This window comes from Dermochelys coriacea, chromosome 13 (genome assembly GCF_009764565.3).
Source record: "Dermochelys coriacea isolate rDerCor1 chromosome 13, rDerCor1.pri.v4, whole genome shotgun sequence".
Taxonomy (NCBI): Eukaryota; Metazoa; Chordata; order Testudines; family Dermochelyidae; genus Dermochelys; species Dermochelys coriacea.
Window position 1 is genome coordinate 8,555,241 of NC_050080.1, and position 19,733 is coordinate 8,574,973.

Here is a 19,733-nt window from a genome sequence, read left to right on the forward strand (position 1 = left end):
AACATACAGGGGAATTTTTCAAAGGCAAACAGGGGCATCATTTGGTGCCTTTGAAGATCCCTGCCCCCCAAAGCCATATTCTAATCCAAAAGATTAGATGAGCTCTTTGTTTTTAAGTGATGCCAATTTACCACGGTCTTTGAATGAAGAGTCAAAAGCACATAGTCAGCTGACTCACTGGCAAATAGGCTAGCCTAATTACTTAAGGCTCTATGACTCCATGACCACAAAGTGATTTGGCAGATAAAAATCCTTTATTTGTAGATTTAGCGCAAGGATAATATGAAGTTAGCTAGTAATCCTAGTGAAGTTGCTTAAGTTAATGTCTAGGACTATTCATAAGGGAGAGCAGATAATTTAATCTAAACTCATATCTTCTTCTTCATCTTTCTTTTCCTTTGATTCTCCCTCCTTTTGGTCTGATTTGACATTGTTCTGCATTGCTTTAGCAAATGCTTCTACATCTGAAAAGTAAAGAAATGCATTAGTTAGGTTAGCTTTGCACCAAGAACAAGATACATAATTATAAATTAGAGATTGAAGTTAAAATACAGGTCATTTAGCAGAGGAAACAGGGCTGAAAGTTTGAATAATGTTACCTAAACATAGAAGCAGATTTTGACAATCAGTGGAACTTTACTAAATTGATTCCTTACATATACACACACTGGTCATAACGGATTTACCATACCAACATTTCCAGGTTTATCAGAATGGATAACGGTGCCTCCGATAGTGGTAGGACCCAAGAATTACTGATAACTTCATTTACTGCAGCCATGCCTTCAATTAAATATTTCCACTAGAAAAGCATTAGCAGTTGAGTGACTACAACAGGAAAAATGTTTTTAAGTCCTAACTGTCACTGCAAGCTCTGCTGCATTTGGGTATTGTGCATAACTTTAGTACAGCCTTCTCTGGAGTGCTCTCAGACTCTGGCCTCTAAGTCAAGAAAGCAGTCTCAAAGCTACTTAGGCATCAGTACTGTGCAATCTTAGATTAACAGAAACCTCAGAAGAGGCTGAGCAAACACAACATTTAGACTGTGTGTTATGGAGAGGAGTTTAGTGATTTACTAAATAAATTTTTTCCAAAAGAGCCCAAAAGCTCTTAATCCCCTTGACTTTCAATGAGTTTAAGCACTTAAGTGATTTTTGAAAACATTACCCAGCATCTATTCCCATAACAGATTCCGACACTGCAGTCAGTCAGTTACAGGGCAACAATGATGTAAATCCATGCTCTTTTAAGAGGAAAACAAAAAACAAAAAAAAACAAACTTACCACCTTTATTAGCTGCATCTACTGCCTCAGCTGGTAAGCCAAACTGACTCATTAGTGGACCAAGTTGTCCTGAAGCTAAAGCAGCACTGAACATGCTCAATGCCTGTGAAACAGAGTCAACAATACCAAATAAAACTTGCATTTTGTTTCTGCAATACTGAGTGGCCACTTCGAATAAATTACTCTTCACCTTGGGTTTTGACATAGAATTCTATGTAAGAGAATATGCTGACCGCATCAGATCTATTGGGAGAGCAGACTCACTAAAATAAAAGTAACACCTGCTGTGCAGCAGGTTTTAAAAAGTCACTCCTCAGGCCACTGGTTCTTGGTGTACTGCACATCTCTCCTTAAGGCCTGGTCTGCGCACATCCCATGTTAATTTAAACCACAGAATGTATGCACTGACTCTTTTCAAATCAATTTAAATAGTGCAAACTAAACTGCTCTAAATCTAAACTAGTGCAACTTTGTCTTCAGATATGCCCAAAGAGGAAAAGTGCAGTAAGGAAATCTCTCTTCCCTGCCAACTTAAACTTCAAGTGACTGGACATCTGCTAGCTTTAAGGAGATTTCCTACCAGCCCTCCTATGAAGGGAGGTCCTGAGATTCAGTCATGAACACTGTCCTTTCTTAGATACTTCCCCCTTCTCTTTTTAATGAGGTGAAGGTTCTTTAGACCATATATGTGGGACTAAGTCACTGCCATGGAAAAGTGAGCTCTTGGCATTTACTGAGTCCATCAATGAGGGAAAGCACAGAGACAAATAGACTTGGGGCACATGTGTAGCTATTTTATACACAGAAAAAATATAGTATGTCTAAAAGAGAGATTTGATTTTAACACTTCCATAAAAACCAACAGATGCCCAGTATTTGTTAGTTGCATGTAGCACAGTGAATTGAAGTAGTTTCTTAGGGCTGGTTCACACTGAAAAGACAGGTCAACCAAGTTATGCTGCTCAGGGGTGTGAAAAATCCACACCCTTGAGCGCCACAATTAAATTGGACTAATCCCCCAGTGTAGACAGCACTAGGGCGGTGGAAGAATGTGTTGTCAAATTGTGACATTTACCTGCTGAAACTGGGGAGATGTCAGAGTGTTCTGAATCTCTTCTGCTGTCTGCGGCAGTGATTCCCCAGATGGAAGATAAGGCAGCAACCGCTCTTGAACTTCAGCATTTGCCAGAATGGGAGCCATGATCTCAGGAGTCAGCACACTGGCCAAGTCAACTATGACAGAACAAAGCTTTGTTAGACTGAACACAAAGCAAACTGGTTTATTTTAACTAGAGCCACTAATGGTTGGAGTGAATACTGAGATGCGACACCATCAATTTCAGGGCACTCTTTGGGGCAGTCACAAGTATGTTAGGGTTCAACAGAAAGGCTTCCAAACAGATTTGAAATTATATAGGACAGTAAAATAGCTTTAAGGCACATCTGGTATCTAACAGCTGCCTGGTCAGAGTACTGTTACCTTGCTGTCCTCCTGCTCCAGCTGGCACATTCATAGTAGCTAAAATGTTCTGAAGGTCACTCAGCTGAATGGGTTGAGTTGGGCTTGTTGCTGTGCTGGTTCCATTGCCCGAACTTGGTGCAGGGCTGGGACTAGTTGCAGATGCAGCCGCAGGAGCAGACGGGGCTGGTGTTACACGTGTAGAAGAAGTAGTGGAAGATGGGGTTACAGCAGCTGATTGGCTGCGAGAACTAGAAGTGTAATAAATATAATTAACTCACAGCAGAAGCAGTTACTTTGCACTTTTATAAGCAGCTTTCAACCAACTTTGGCACCCCTGTGAGCATATATTACCCCCATTTTAAGAGGCAAGGAAGAGTCCCGATTCCTACTGCTCTATTCTATTCACTAGACCATTGGCTTTCAAACCACAGGTCACAACCCAGGACTGGGTTGCAGCAGCTCTGGTCAGCACCACCGACCAGGCCATTAAAAGAGCCGTGCAGCACAGCCGACGGGAAAGGCAGGCTAGTCCCTATCTGTTCTGACACCGCGCTGCACCCCAGAAGCAGTGGCCAGCAGCAGGTCCAGCTCAGGGTGGGGGTGGGGTGGCTGCACCAAGCACCAGCTCCACACTCCCAAGCGGGGGGTGGGGGGGAGGGGGAGGGGAGAGTGCCTGTGGGCAAGAGCCACACGGAGCCACTTGCACACCTCCACCTAAGAGCCGGACCTGCTGCTGGCTGTTTCCAGGGCACAGTGCAGTCTGCAGTGCCAGGACAGGCAGGAAGCCTGCCTTACCACCCCCACTGTGCCGCTGACCGGGAGCTGCCTGAGGTAAGCCTGCCCCTCAACCCCACGCCCCAATCCACTGCCCCAGCCCAAACCTGGAGCCCCCTCCTGCACCCCAAATCCCTTGTCCCTGGCTCCACCCCAGAGCCTGCACCCCCAACCAAGAGCCCTGACCCTTTCCTGCACCCACCCCCCTGCCCCAGCCCCCTCCCACACCCTGAACCCCTCACCCCCTCCCACACCCCAAACCCCTCATCTCCACCTCCGTTAGGTCACAGGCATCAATAATTTTCTTCAACTGGGTCACAGGAAAAAAAAAAACAAAAAAAAAAAAACTGAAAACCACAGCACTAGATCCCAGTTCCTCATAGTTCAGTGGAACAATCACACTAAGAACTAGAAAAATGGGTGTATTTATATCTTACCTTGATGACGAGCTGCTGGTCGGGGGTCCCCCACTTCCCAGTAAGCTAGCCAGGCCAGGCCCCGTCAGTGCACCAAGCCCACCTTCCATAAATGATGGAAAGACATCTGTTTAGAAACTATTGTTTTTTCATTCCCTTTATAAAGATATAGCTATTCAGGTTTGACTCAACTGCACTTACAGGCAACATTCTTTTTGCTGTCTAGAAGAGAAGTCATTTTTACAGCTGCAAGTTTTATTTCCTAAAATAATGGGGGAAGAAGAGGAGGTGGAAGAAAACAAGGCCATTCCTCTTTATGAAAATGCAGATATTTTTCATTTTATAATTTTAAACCCCCATTAGAATAATTCCTGTCCAAAAGATGCTTGAGCTTATTAAAAACTGCTCAACTCCTAGTTATATCAAAGGATGAAGCAGCCTTGGTTTGTATAATACAAACCAAAGTCCCTCACACAGCAAAACCCTCTCATCCAAGAAAATGGGTGTATCCCCCGATAGCTCTGCATTCCCTTCAGTTTCAACTCTAGTGCAGGCTTGCAGCACTAGACAGACAGCTCTGTGGTCAAACGCTCTACAGGCAGAGCAAAAAAATCAAGTAGGATGGTCCACTGCTCCCAGCAGAAAACACAACAAGGCATTAATGCATGGCAAAAGGCCAAGAAAAATGATGAGGTAACTGTCTTGTACACAAGAATTTACAATCAAAGAATCCTCCACCCTTTTCCTAGTCATAGTTTCTCTAAGCTGGCAGCAGGAATGAGCTACACAGAACTAAAGGGTGGTTTAAGAGCTTTCAGTGATTTCTCCTTGTGATTCTTCTCCTGAACCATGTGATAGCCACTTGCTCCATTTAGTACATATTCCCCTTGCAGCTGTTTCTTATTCCAAGAATAATTGCTGTATACCTGTCCACATGACCATCTGCATTCTGTTGTGCAGTCTTTTGGAAACTAATTCTGCCCTCTTGAGTTTGCAGCTAGAGTGCCCCATCAGCCTGTGCACAATGGACTGAAACTACAGGGGGAGTTTCCCTCTTCTGTTCCCTCTTTTCTGCAGAGTTCCCCCAACGGTAGTGGATCATGCCACATCCCCCAGTAGCACATTACCTCCACTGGTCCCTTATCACCACTTCCACAGTAGAAGCAGGAGAGGTAAACTGCAAGGCTAGTGTCACTTTTTAACTATACTGCAGCAGTCCCTGCTGGGAAGCTCATGTATAAGCAGCAGCAAAAACACCCCTTCAGGATCTGAGACATGCCATCCAAGGACTGTCACTCCTAGTACTTGCAAGGACCCAAGACCAGTGCAGAGACAGCATGATCAGCACCCACAGAAGGAAGCACCTTGTTTCACTGAGCAGTAAGTTAACTGGTACACCCAGGCCAGGACACTAAGGGAACGTGCACCTTGAATAATCTCAAGATGCCCTATGGCTAAATAAAAAAGCCAGCGAGATACACATCATTGTAAATTTTTTGAGGAGATGAAGAAATGTGGAATCTCAGAAATCAACTACTGCTCTCAGAAGAAAGGAGAATGCTCTCCTCCAACTCCGTCCTAAGAGTTTAGACAGGTCTTCCACTCATTAGCCATCCTCCTGCTCCTTCAGTCCTGGAATATAGCTCAATGCAAAATTACCACCACTAAATTTGTGGAGGAAAACCAATACACAACCAACATATGCCAAGTTGAACTACTAATCACTCCGCTTGCTACATTCCTTTTTTCCAGTTTTGTTTCCCATCTATTTATTGTTTTGTCTTTGAGAAAGGGACTGCCTTCTCACATGAAGGAAATGTCATTCAAATCAATAAGAAAATAAATCAACGTAAGGTAAGTTTTAACCCAGGAGGAAACACACCATTGTGGCATAAAGATATGAAAGCATTTTACCAAGTCCTCCTAAGCCCGTTGGTCCGATCAGCTGCATGAGCTGGTTATGGCTCATATTTCCAAGAAGACTTTGCAAGCCACCCTCACCTAAAAAGAAAAAACATTCTGAAAAACAACACTCTGGCTCAAGCAGCAGGAGATGAATTGACATATGCTGCAAGGAAAAACTGTTTCACGTGTTTTTGGGGGTTTTTTTTTGGCATCTTAAAATAGTAAAGTAGCTTAGCTTTAGAAAAAGGGAGGACACCAGAAAACCTAACAGATACAACAAAGAGGACTTTCTTCTCACAGACTCATTTTTTAGCCTGCTCCTTCCTATTTTAGCAAAATAAATTGTGTTGCTATGAGTGTCTGCATTTCTAGTATAATTCTTCTCCCCAGGTCACTCTCCAAAATAAGCAGGGATCTGGTTCCTAGAAAACTGCAAAGCATGTATAAAAAAACCCTCTCAAACTGAGAAGGAGCAGAGAATAGACTATACCTCCTAATGCTGAGAGCTCATGGCCGCCACTTCCACTCCCACCCAAAGCACCAGGTATTGGAGGATTGTTGAGATACTCATTCACTTTACGACAATGCTCCTCATCTTTATCAGTCTTCGGTTCCTGTAAGAGAGTTGTTCTTAAGCCTCCAAGCATCTTCAAAACAGATTAAAGAATTATCCAACTTCTAAAGTGTAGTCCCCCCGTCCATCCCCTCCTTGATTATTCCTCGCACACCTCTTGAAACAATGGAGTTCTAAATGTTATCATTTACTTGTCACAAACCTGCATCCAGAAGAAAAGTCGCTTTGATCCTGCCTTGAACTTCAGCACATACACACGACCAGTAGTGCACTGAGGTACCCTCTTAAATTCACAGTCATCAGGAAAGATAATCAAGTCCTGGAAAAAAGAGAGGGGGATAAAAAAATTAAGAAACACTTGGATACTTCTTCGACTACTCCTCACACAAACAACTCTATCTGCCTTCTTCCATGTTGCCCCTGACACCAGGCATGTACTTCCAAAGCCTATTTGTAAAGCCACCACCTGTCTTATTCAAATCTCTTCTTAAAAACTCTTTCACTGTGGTTCACAATGCAGAGTACAAAAGAGACATTACAAAATTCTTAAGATGGAAATAATGAAGTTATACTTACATCTTCAACATTGCCAGAAGTCCTGTCCTTCCAACAAAAGTGAATGAGGGAATCATCAGTTTGCTGGATGTAAACAAGGCCTTTTCGTTTATCTGGAGTTACAGTACTGCCTTTCAGAGACATCTTTCCTGCCCGAAATTCCACCAAATATTTGCTGGATGAGCCACGGGAGCCTGGCACCAGGCTTGGAAACAACGCACCTGAAGACATCCTGAAAAGAGACAATAGACTAGAAAATATCCCATTGTTTCTCTCTACTACAAGATTTCATTAGAACCCCAACGAAGAACTAACTCCACAAGAAAAAGTTGTCCACTGTTTCTAGAATTTGCAATGCACTGCCGAAGAGCTGACATGCTAACTAAGCCCTAGCAAGTATATGGAGGAGGCTCTAACCTTCCCATCTGCATTACTCAAAATGAAAATGACTTCTTCCTGAAACTCATTCTTTGATCCTAAGAAGCATGACACAGGCCAGACCAATTCCGTATGCTTCAGAGTACTACTGTAATTGACCCGCTCTTTCAAATATTTCTAACACACCTATCACTGTAGTATCCAAGCTAATAATTTGCACAATAACTTCCATGACAAAAAGCCTTCACAACTAAACACTTTGGTTTCAAAACAGCCTGATATATTGTGGAATGTATTGCACGATGCAGCCTAGGAAACTACTCAGAAAAACATTAAGCCTTAGTCTACTCTAGGAGTGGAGGTCGAATTTAGCAGTGTTAAATCAATTTAACCCTGCACCCGTCCACACGGCGAAGCCCTTTTTTTCGACTTACAAGGGTTCTTAAAATCTATTTCCTTACTCCACCCCCGACAAGGGGATTAGCGCTGAAATCGGCTTTGTCGGGTCGAATTTGGGGTACTGTGGACACAATTAGACAGTATTGGCCTCCAGGAGCTGTCCCAGAGTGCTCCATTGTGACCACTCTGGACAGTGCTCTCAACTCAGATGCACTGCCCAGATAGACAGGAAAAGGCCCATGAACTTTTGAATTTCAATTTCCTGTTTGGCCAGCGTGGCAAGCTGCAGGTGACCATGCAGAGCTCATCAGCAGAGGTGACCATGATGGAGTCCCAGAATCGCAAAAGAGCTCCAGCATGGACCCAACGGGAGGTACAGGATCTGATCGCTGTATGGGGAGAGGAATCCGTGCTATCAGAACTACGTTCCAGTTTTCGAAATGCCAAAACATTTGTCAAAATCTCCCAGGGCATGAAGGACAGAGGCCATAACAGGGACCCGAAGCAGTGCCACGTGAAACTTAAGGAGCTGAGGCAAGCCTACCAGAAAACCAGAGAGGCCAACGGCCGCTCCGGGCCAGAGCCCCAAACATGCTGCTTCTATGATGAGCTGCATGCCATTTTAGGGGGTTCAGCCACCGCTACCCCAGCCATGTTTGACTTCTTCAATGGAGATGGAGGCAACACGGAAGCAGATTTCGGGGATGAGGAAGATGATGAGGAGGAGGTTGTAGATAGCTCACAGTAAGCAAGCGGAGAAACCAGTTTTCCCGACAGTCAGGAACCGTTCACCCTGGACCTGGAACCAGTACCCCACAAACCCACCCAAGGCCACCTCTCGGACCTGCCAGGCGGAGAAGGGACCTCTGGTGAGCGTACCTTTTAAAATACTATACATGGTTTAAAAGCAAGCATATTTAATGATTAATTTGCCCTGGCATTCGCAGTTCTCCTGGATGTATTCCCAAATCCTTTGCAAAAGATTTCTGGGAGGGCAGCCTTATTCCGTCCACCATGTAGGACACTTTACCACTCCAGTAGCACGTACTTGGGAATCATTGTAGAATAAAGCATTGCAGTCTATGTTTGCTGGCGTTCAAATAACATCCATTCTTTATCCCTCTGTGTTATCCTCAGGAGAGTGATATCATTCATGGTCACCTGGTTGAAATAGGGTGCTTTTCTGAAGCAGACATTCAGAGGTGCCCGTTCCTGCTGGGCTGTTTGCCTATAGCTGAACAGAAACGTTCCCGCTGTTAGCCATGGGGAGGGATGACGGGCTAGCCACGTGGTGGGGGGAGGCAAAATGCGACCTTGGAACGAAAGCATGTGCGCTATGTATGTAATGTTAACAGCAAGGTTTACAGTGAAAGAGCATACCCATTGTTCTATAAAATATGTCTTTTTAAATACCACTGTCCCTTCCCCCCCCCCACCAGCTGTGTTTCAAGGATCACAGGATCTTCTCCTTCCCAGAGGCTAGCGAAGATTAGAAGGTGAAAAAACCACACTTGCAATGAAACTTTCTCTGAGCTCATGCTGTCCTCCCATGCTGACAGAGCACAGACAAATGCGTGAAGGCAGACAATGTCAGAGTGCAGGAAAATGACCTGGAGGAGAGGTGGCAGGCTGAAGAGAGGACTGAAGCTGAAAGGTGGAGGCAGCGTGATGACAGGATTCAATGCTGAGGCTGCTGGAGGTTCAAACTAATATGCTCCAGCACATGGCTGAGCTGCAGGAAAGGTAGCTGGAGCACAGACCGCCGCTACTGCCCCTGTGTAACCACCCGCCCTCCTCCCCAAGTTCCATAGCCTCCTCACCCAGACGACCAAGAACATGGTGGGGGGGGCCTCTGGCCACCCAGCCACTCCACTCCAGAGGATTGCCCAAGCAACAAAAGGCTGGCATTCAATAAGTTTTAAACTTTTAAAGTGCTGTGTGGCCTTGTCCTTCCCTCCTGGTGCTTCTCTCCTCCACCACCCCTCCTGAGCTACCATGGTAGTTATCCCCCTATTTGTGTGATGAATTAATAAAGAATGCATGAATGTGAAGCAACAATGACTTCATTGCCTCTGCAAGTGGTGACTGAAGGGGAGGGTGGCTAGCTTAGAAGGAAGGGAAGTAGAGTGAACCAAGGAGCGGGGGGGTTTCCATCAAGGAGAGAGAAAACAGACTTTCACACCATAGCCTGGCCAGTCATGAAACTGGTTTTCAAAGCTTCTCTGATGCGCACCACACCTCCTGTGTTCTTCTAACCGCCCTGGCATCTGGCTATGCGTAACCAGCAGCCAGGCAATTTGCCTCAACCCCCCATAAACATCTCCCCTTATTCTTACAGATATTGTGGAGCGTACAGCAAGCAGTAGTAACAGTGGGAATATTGGTTTCGCTGAGGTCTAACCGAGTCAGTAAACTTCGCCAGCGTGCTTTTAAACGTCCAAATGCACATTCTACCACCATTCTGCATTTGCTCAACCTGTAGTTGAAACAGCTCCTGACTACTGTCCAGGCTGCCTGTGTATGGCTTCATGAGCCATGGCATTAAGGGGTAGGCTGAGTCCCCAAGCATAACTATAGGCATTTCAACATCCCAATGGTTATTTTCTGGTCTGGGAATAAGGTCCCTTCCTGCAGCTTTTGAACAGAGTTCCTGAGATGCGAGTGTCACGTACCTTTCCCGGCCATCCCACGCTGATGTTGATGAAACTTCCCTTGTGATCCACCATGCTTGCAGCACTATTGAAAAGTACCCCTTGTGGTTATGTACTCACCGGCTTGGTGCTCCGGTGCCAAGATAGGACATGGGTTCCGTCTATGGCTCTACCACAGTCAGGGAATCCCATTTGCAGGGATATAGGAATGACCTGCACATTTTCCAGGGTCACTATCCTTGATATCAGCAGATCTTTGATTGCGTTGGCTACTTGCATCACAGCAGCCCCACAGTAGATTTGCCCACTCCAAATTGATTCCCGACTGACCGATAGCTGTCTGGCGTTGCAAGCTTCCACAGGGCTATTGCCACTCGCTTCTCAACTGTGAGGGCTGCTCTCATCTTGGTATTCTTGTGCCTCAGGGCAGGGGAAAGAAGTCAAAGTTCCATGAAAGTGCCTTTATGCATGCAAAAGTTTTGCAGCCACTGGGAATCGTCCCAGATCTACAACACTATGTGGTCCCACCAGTCTGTGCTTGTTTCCTGAGCCCAGATTCGACGTTCCACCGCATGAACCTGCCCCATTAGCACCATGATGCCCACATTGCAAGGGCCCGTGCTTTGAGAGAAGTCTTTATCCATGTCCTCATCACTCTCGTCACCATGCTGACGTCGCCTACTTGCCCGGTTTTGCTTTGCTAGGTTCTGGTGCTGCATATACTTCTGGATAATGCGTTTGGTCTTTAATGTGCTCTGAATTGCCAAAGTGATCTGAGCCGCTCCATGCTTGCCGTGGTATGGCATCTGCACAGAAAAAAGGCGTGGAACGATTGTCTGCTGTTGCTCTGACGGAGGGAGGGGTGACTTACGACGGGCTTACAGGGTTGGCTTACAGGGAATTAAAACCAACAAAGGGGATAGCTTTGCGAGAAACAGAATGGCCCCCTCAAGGATAGAACTCAAAACCTCAAGGACAGAACTCAAAACTGGGTTTAGCAGGCCGTTGATTTCATGGAGGGAGGGAGGAGAAAACGAATACAAAACAAATCTGGTCTATTTCTTGTTTTGAGCCACTTCATCTATCTTTATACATTTTGCTGGCAGCAGACTGTGCAGTACGACCACTAGCCATCGTCATCTCCTGGGTGCTCGGCAGAAGACGGTGCAGAATGACTGCTGGCCATCATCTTCTGCTGGCTGCAGATTAAAAGACAGTGCACTGCCGGTAGGACTGAATCACCATGAAATGAAACTTAAAAGGGAAATGACTTGGCTGAATCACTCCCATGTTTGCCCAGGCGCCCCGACCTCATCGAGATCGGTTAAAAGAGCACCCTGGATTACATCGACGACGGCTACCAGTCATATTGCACTGTCTGCTGCCAAACGGCAATAAACTGTTGCTGTGTAGCAATGCAGTACCGCGTCTGCCAGCGCCCAGGAGACATACGGTGATGGTTAGCTAAGCAGGCTCCATGCTTGCCGTGGTATGGCGTCTGCACAGGTAACTCAAAAAAAGGCGCAAAACGATTGTCTTGCTTTCACGGAAGGAGGGAGGAAGGGAAGGGGGGCCTGACGATATATACCCAGAACCACCCGCGACAATGTTTTAGCCGCATCAGGCACTAGGGTTTCTACCCAGAATTCAAACGGGCGGCGGAGACTGCGGAACGTGTGATAGCTTACCCAGTGCAACGCTCTAGAAGTCGATGGTTGCCTCGGTACTGTGGACACACTCCGCCAACTACATGCACTTAGAGCATGTGTGTGGGGACACACACAATCGACTGTATAAAAACACTTTCTACAAAACGGACTTCTATAAATTCGACCTAATTTCGTAGTGTACAGAAATTTGCATAGAACTTTACATCTTCAAAGTACTTCAAAAAGTATTCTCATATCATCCATGTAAGCTAAGAAACCATCTCATTCTACAGAAGCACATATATACAAGAGAGTTTCTGTCACTGGCCCTCAGGTTGCATATCAAAAGTATCAGTCAGTAGAAGTAGGACCAGAAAACAGGGATCCCAACTCTCTGACACATGCACTGGACCGGGGTAGGCAACCTATGGCACGCGTGCCAAAGGCATGAGCGGATTTCAGCGGCACTCACACTGCCTGGGTCGTGGCCACCGAAAACAGGAGGCTCTGCATTTTAATTTAATTTTAAATGAAGCTTCTTCAAACGTTTAAAAACTTTACTTACTTTACATACAACAATAGTTAAGTCATATATTATAGACTTATAAAATGAGACCTTCTAAAAATGTTAAAGTGTATTACTAGGCACGCAAAACCTTAAATTAGAGTGAACAAATGAAGACTCAGCACACCACTTCTGAAGGTTGCCAACCCCTGCACTAGACCAGCTACTGTTTATATACACTGCATATACATTCAGGAAATAAGAAAAGGAGGACTTGTGGCACCTTAGAGACTAACACATTTATTTGAGCATAAGCTTTCGTGAGCTGTTGCTCAAATAAATTTGTTAGTCACCAAGGTGACACAAGTCCTCCTTTTCTTTTGCGAATACAGACTAACACGGCTGCTACTCTGAAACCATTCAGGAAATAGGGCAGTGATCTTGAGTTATGTTTACTCAGGAGACAGTGTCTATGCAGCACAGCTTTGGAAAGAAACTGTATGTAATTCAGGTTTCAGAGCAGCAGCCGTGTTAGTCTGTATTCGCAAAAAGAAAAGGAGGGCTTGTGGCACCTTAGAGACTAACACATTTATGAGAGCATAAGCTTTCGTGAGCGACAGCTCACTTCATCGGATGCATGACCACGTGACAGCATGCCTGAAGCCTGCCCAAGTCTTCAGAGAGCCTGAAACAGCACCACCCAGGCATGAGGCACCCCCAGTTCATCTCACACGCGAATGCTTGAACTGAATGATGAACCGTAGGAAAGGTAGCCTAGCTAGTGGACCGAAGACTGGGCCGGGACTCAGGAGATCTGGTCCTATTTCCAGCTCCGCCACTAGCCTGGTAGGTGACCTTGGGCAAGTCCCTTCATCTCCCGGGTCCTCAGTTCCCCCACCTGTAAGACAGGGGCGATACTGAGCTGCTTTGCAAAGCGCTTCCGGAGCTACTGCGGAAGCGAGCCCGGTATTACCGGGAGCGCTACTTGACGTTACTTAAGGCCACGAGCGGCGCATCTAATCTGCACCGACACGAAGTCAGGCGGCTGGACACGCAAATGGCTTCGAGCGCCACCGCCTCGGCCAGCGCGCGAAGCCCAGAGCGACCGCGCCGCCGTCAGCGAGCGGCTGAGCGGCTCCCGAGGGGCTCCAGGCCCGCGCGGCCGCCAGGCCGTCGCCGGGAGGGCGGCCCGCAGCAGGCTGAGGGGCCTGACTCCCAGCTGGGGGCGGGGGCCGGCGGAGAGCACGCCAGGCCCAGCGGCGCCTCCCACGGAGCAGAGCGCACCCCCCGCCCAACGGCCCTTTCCCCCGAGCGCGGGGCCCACGCCCGGCCCCGAGTCCCCGCACTGACCTGCCACCTTTCCTCAGTCACCTCACACCCAACTCTTCCGGCTCCCTGCCCCCCAGAGGCAACCCACCGGCCCCGCCCCGCCTCGCCTCGCCCGCCATTGGGGCCGCCCTTCGCCGACGCACCCTTGTGCCCTTCCCATTGGCCGCCTCCTATGTCACTCAACGCCAGCCGGACCGACATGCACCGCGCCGGCCTGGGTAGAGAGCGAGCTCCCCCCGCCCGCTCTGGCTATTGTGCTGTGTCATAACGGCCGAACCACCCACAAGCGATGGGGGGAGGCCTAAAGCGACCAACGGGACTATGGAGCAGCTCATCTGTCCCTACGGGTGGGGGCGGAATACATCAGCGCCCAGTATGGAGCTGACACTTGTGGCGCGGCCTATTCACCCGGTCCCTGGGAGGTTTGGGGACGCGGCCCCTAGTGACACCCAATGGAACAGTCTGGAGCGGTCTATCGATCCTGAGGGGTGCGCGGAGGAGCAGCCCCTACTGGCACCGAATGGAACTGAGTGTGGAGTGGTTCATCTGCCCCTGGGGGAGAGGGGGAGCCCCTAATACCATCCCCTAGAAAGAACAGGAGGACTTGTGGCACCTTAGAGACTAACACATTTATTAGAGCAGAAGCTTTCGTGAGCGACAGCTCACTTCATCGGATGCATTTGGTGGAAAATACAGTGGGGAGATTGATACACACACAGAGAACATGAAACAATGGGTTTATCATACACACTGTAAGGAGAGGTTTCAGAGTAGCAGCCGTGTAAAAAATGCATCCGATGAAGTGAGCTGTCGCTCACGAAAGCTTATGCTCTAATAAATTTGTTAGTCTCTAAGGTGCCACAAGTCCTCCTTTTCTTTTTACTGTAAGGAGAGTGATCACTTAAGATGAGCCATCACCAGCAGCAGGGGGGGGGGAAGGAGGAAAACCTTTCATGGTGACAAGCAGGTAGGCTAATTCCAGCAGTTAACAAGAATATCAGAGGAACAGTGGGGGGAGATGGGGGGGAGAAATACCATGGGGAAATAGTTTTACTTTGTGTAGCTTATGCTCTAATAAATGTGTTAGTCTCTAAGGTGCCACAAGTCCTCCTTTTCTTTTTGCGAATACAGACTAACACGGCTGCTACTCTGAAACCTGTCATCCTCTAGAAGTGTCTGTGGCATGGCCCACTCACCCCTGCGGGGTTGGGGGAGCCCCCTCCCCCCAGTGGAACTGCTCGATACAGCCCGTGGACTGGCCCATCTGCCCTGGGGGACACGGTGGGGGCCCAATGGAGCCGCTTGCGCCAGGCTGTGCTGCCCAGCTCCCCGCCGGGCGAGAGTCACCCCGCTGGGACCCAGGCCCTGGCTCTCACCCTGGGGACCCTGCTGCCTCCTCCTCCAGGCCTGGAGCCTCACCCGCAGGGGGCAGAGCCCAGCCCCGAGCTGCCCTAGGGAGGAGCAGGCCCCTTGCCACGCACGGCCAAGGCTGGCCCCTGGTTCCCGGCCAGGGTCGCCCACAAGGAGGGCGGATGCTCTGGCCGCGATGGATGCTCAGCCATGAGCAATGGAGCGCTCCAGCGCAGCGCGACGGGCCCCCAGGCATCAATCAAGTGCCTCGACGGGGTGGCCTCACCAAAGACCTGCTTAGATTGTAAATGCTTTGGGCCTAGCACTCCGAGGCCTTGGGGCCTAGAGGCATTATCACAATACAACCACTAACTACCGAGCAACATTTATTAAAAGAAAAAACACAGGTGCTTTGGACCAAGGCCCACATCATCATCTTCCATCTCTTTGGTTTATCTCTGTATCCATTAGAGGTAGGGATGCTAGGTTTTTTGACGCCTAAAGGAACATTTTATGCAGAAACTGCAACATCATTTGCTAACAGAACAGAGTCTTTGTACATTACTCCTGCAGACCGTGCCCAACAAGGACTTGTGGCAAGGGAAGACATTACTGTGCAGGCAGTTCTGGGAGCTGGCTCCCTTCGCTCATAGCCAGCGCTGTTAACGGAGCAAGAGAACACACAATAAACTAGGCAATATTTGTTCCAGTGCAGAAAAGCAGAAGCCTGAGGAAGGGTGTGAAGAATCTCACCTAATAGGACTGAGCACCCCAATTCCTGTTTTACTCCACCTCAAGGCTAAGTGCAGTTAACTATTATGGCCAAGATGAAGCATGAGGCACAGCTATCACTACTGAGCAGCTGCTTTTAAAAAAAAAAAAAAAAAAAAAAAAAAAAAAAAGTACTATATAAATACCTAGAGAGACAAGGTGGGTGAGGTGATGTTTTTACATAATACCTCACCTATTGATCTCCTTTACTCAATCTTCCCATGCTCCTTAAGTATTTTAAATGCTTATCCACTCCTTCAGGGCATGAAGTGAGCTGTAGCTCACGAAAGCTTATGCTCTAATAAATTTGTTAGTCTCTAAGGTGCCACAAGTACTCCTTTTCTTTCTCCATAAAAAGGCACTTTAAACTGAGGTCAGAATTTCATGAAGCCAAAAACAATTGAGTCAAATTGATTAAGAGGAGAATTTAAACAAAAAACCAATGTGAATACAAATTGAGAGTTTTTAAAGAATATTTTGGTTCTGGAGGTGGGAAATCTGTAACAATGCGAAATCACAAATCAGGGTCATTCCGTCTTTTAAAAAATAGTCCTGGTTAAGAGACATGAAAGCAGCAATAAAATAAGTGGAAAGGGAGAAAGTTATGGTGCTTTCATGATTGCTAAACTTATAATCAATTGGGAACAATGACAAGGGAAGCTAAAGGTATTGAAATCTATAGGCAATAGGTTTAAGAACAGGCCTCTTACTATTTCAGGAATAAGAAATACCTAGCATAGTATAGATTTGTCACTAGACAGGGACGGTAAAATTGTCAGTTACAATATACAAAAGGCAGAAGTGTTAACTTTCTGTTCTGTATTTGGAAAGGAGCTAGGTGTTTGCATGCAGTTTACAGTGATTAAGTACTTTCGACTACAACTTGGGGGATGTTAATCAGTCCTGCAGGCGCTGCTAATATTTTGCCAATATTTTAAAAAGGGTGAACCGGACTACTTGCTGAATTATGGACCTGTTAACCTGACAGATCCCAGGCAAACATAAAAAGGCTCATCTAGGAGTTTTTAAAGGGTAGCCACATAATTAGTGACCTTCATAGTTTTATTGAACATAGGTCTCAAACTATTTTTATGAGAAACATTTGCTTTATAAATAATTGTGATACATTAGACTTCTGTAAAACATTTGATTTAGTACTGCATGCCATTTTGATTAAAAGTTTGATTTTTTTAATGCTATGTAGCACATTTTAAGTGGATTTAAAAACTAGCTGATCAACCTCAAAGTAATTGTAAATGGACAGTCATCATTGGGGGAGGGAGTCAGGGGTTTCTAGTGGACTCCTGCAGTGATCTGTTCTTGATTCATCTTAAGAGCACTAACATTTCTCCTATCAAAGCATCTACTTAACCCAGCTGAGAACTCAGTGAACAATACAAGGCAGCATGGGTTTGTGAAATATCTATGTGATACAAACAGTAGCTGTAATCAAGAGAAGAATGGAGACTTAAATCAAAGATGATGCAGCTGGAAACTCTTCCAGTGGGACAGTGCAGTTCCCTGCCCTGAGAAGTTCTCTGGTGAGACCTCCTAGGCTAAGACATAGTCACTCTTGCCACTACACGGATTTCAGACATATTCTCAGCATATAAAACTATAGAAGGAAACAAGCAATTTGCTAAGCAATAATTCTTGGGACAGTGTCGCACTGCAAGTCAATTGCTTGCACTAAATCAAGATTTTTGCTGACAGAAAAAATTTCACACACTGAAAAAATAATACAAAACATTGCATGTCTTCTTCAAAATGACCTTTATTCAAATTTACAGTTTAACATTTATGTCCACAAATCTGTACAGACTTCTCTGAAAAGCTAAATAGGATTGATTGTTATAGATGGGTATTGACTGTTATTAAATATTATAAAAATAAATTCATTTCACTAAATCATTTTTATTTGATATTTTCATGCAACATGGATAAGGCAAACACTGTGTAAATATTTAATCAATCAATAGGAATACAGCAATTGAGTAACGCAAAAGAAAAGCAGCTTCATAAAAGTATAGTCAAAGTATAAGCAAGTTTTAATTTTTTCATGCTACAAAACATACCAAAAATGGATTTTCTATGATAGAACCATTTAGATTTACATAAATTTAAATATTGCTTTATTATACAATTGATCCAAACTACAGGTGTGTTTTCAGAGAGGCAAAGTTACAGTATATTATCAAATTATGTAGTGTTTAGTCCACATACTAAACGAACGTTTATTAGTAATATTAAGATACACTGAGTACAGTGAACATGAGATGAAGACTACATTTATGAGGAAATACATCAGGCATATGTACTGTACAGATGGTTACAAATACACAGACTATTAGTATGTAAAAATCAGTGATCTGAAGTCTTTTATAAACTATTCTAAATTTAGGAAAAAATCCATGAAAAGCAAAACTACCCCCCACCTCCCGATCTCAAAGCACGGAGGCAGAAGAAAATATACCTCAGAGCCTTCGCCTCTTAATTTATAGAGAATTTTAAACTCTGTTCAAATGGGAAACCATTGCTAATCATTTCTGTGGTTTTTCTAATTTGGAGTACAATTCCCCTCCCTATATAATCTAGGTCCCAGGAATTACAAGGGTCCAAGATTCCAAACAGTTGTCATAATCTACAGTATGGTGTATCCTCAAAATGACCAAGTTAGATGCTATGCAGTGGCTATAAACTTAGAGTTTCACTTCTGTTGGAATTTAAAATTTTACCAAAAGATTAATTTACCTTTTATTGAGAGTTCCATACTGTCCCCTCCACTTAGTGTTTGGGTTTTTTAAAACATGTAGTGGTGGGACTTCCACTGTGGGGAATAACATTCAAAACATATCTGATAGACCCACATCCTTTTTTGGGGGGTTGGGGGGGAAGGGTTCCTGTTTGAGTTTCAAGAAAGTGTTTAAATAACTCACTTGTTTTTCAGATCATTTCTTCCTACAGTAGCTTTCAGTATATTTGTGATAACTACATTTTTGCCATCTATGTATTTTCCTAGCAAGAGCCTGATGTCAAAGAATTGAGTCTACTGAATGCTCACGCAGAAGAAAAGCTGTGTTTGTAAGAATGGAAGTTCTAATTCAAATCATGTGTCTCCAATAAGTATCAAGGTAGATACGAAGGAAAATGACAAGCCAAGATAACGTGTAACTTTTCCTCTCCACAAAAATAGTTGCTCGATTGTGAAAGTCACACTTCAAACATCTTTTACACCATGTATAGGCCTGCAGTGTGTTTAGCATCTATTGTGGTTTCTTTAAAAAAAAAAATTCTATGTAGATGTATGAACACATACCAACACACAATTATTTTACATACAGTCAGTGTTTAATCAAGTTATAAAAGTGACATTCTTTTAAAAAGGTGCAAAGTTTAGTTAATGTGTTTTAAGAAGTAAAACTATATAGGTGCGGGTTTTTTTCATTTAAAAAGAGAATGTTTTTCACTGAGTCACAAATAATCAAACTAACATTAGGTATCAGATGGCTAGTGAAATGTACACTAGCCATGAGTAGTGAGGAAGCATTTTGTAAATACTTTGGATACAGCCTTAATAAGCCAAACAAAGAACAGACAAACATGGAATTCACTTGCGATTTTTAGGAAAATTAACATGCCAGGAGGGGAAAAAAGAAGTTTTTGGACTTTGCTTTAAAAGTAGGAAAAATGCCAAAGTAACAGATCTATGCAATGTAGGCAATAGTAATGGA

At 45.2% G+C, this 19,733-nt stretch overlaps 2 protein-coding genes across 4 annotated transcripts; one reads left to right on the plus strand and one right to left on the minus strand.

The window, feature by feature from the left end:
• Nucleotides 1–235: 235 nt before the first annotated feature.
• ADRM1 (ADRM1 26S proteasome ubiquitin receptor) lies at nucleotides 236–14,026 on the minus strand. Of its 2 annotated transcripts, XM_038369261.2 has the most exons (10): nucleotides 13,903–14,026; nucleotides 6,992–7,202; nucleotides 6,618–6,734; nucleotides 6,332–6,455; nucleotides 5,851–5,937; nucleotides 3,958–4,039; nucleotides 2,765–2,994; nucleotides 2,360–2,517; nucleotides 1,285–1,387; nucleotides 236–464 (listed from the first exon to the last, which is right to left on the minus strand). In XM_038369261.2, exons 2-10 carry the CDS (start codon nucleotides 7,199–7,201, stop codon nucleotides 358–360), a joined length of 1,218 nt encoding a protein of 405 aa, XP_038225189.1. In that variant the 5' UTR covers nucleotide 7,202; nucleotides 13,903–14,026; the 3' UTR covers nucleotides 236–357. The 2 variants fall into 2 exon arrangements, with proteins under 2 accessions (XP_038225189.1, XP_043352115.1); XM_043496180.1 differs by lacking the exon at nucleotides 1,285–1,387.
• On the plus strand, nucleotides 12,970–19,593 carry LOC122456552 (proline-rich protein HaeIII subfamily 1-like). 2 transcript variants are annotated; one of them, XR_006275483.1, is made up of 3 exons: nucleotides 12,970–13,063; nucleotides 13,173–13,398; nucleotides 18,950–19,593. XR_006275483.1 is itself a non-coding variant. In XM_043496181.1 (2 exons), the coding sequence occupies exon 2, from the start codon at nucleotides 13,610–13,612 to the stop codon at nucleotides 14,147–14,149; it is 540 nt and encodes a 179-aa protein (XP_043352116.1). In that variant the 5' UTR covers nucleotides 12,970–13,063; nucleotides 13,173–13,609; the 3' UTR covers nucleotides 14,150–14,444. The 2 variants fall into 2 exon arrangements, 1 of the variants encoding a protein (XP_043352116.1); XM_043496181.1 differs by lacking the exon at nucleotides 18,950–19,593 and having other exon boundaries at nucleotides 13,173–14,444.
• The last annotated feature ends 140 nt before the right edge of the window (nucleotides 19,594–19,733 follow it).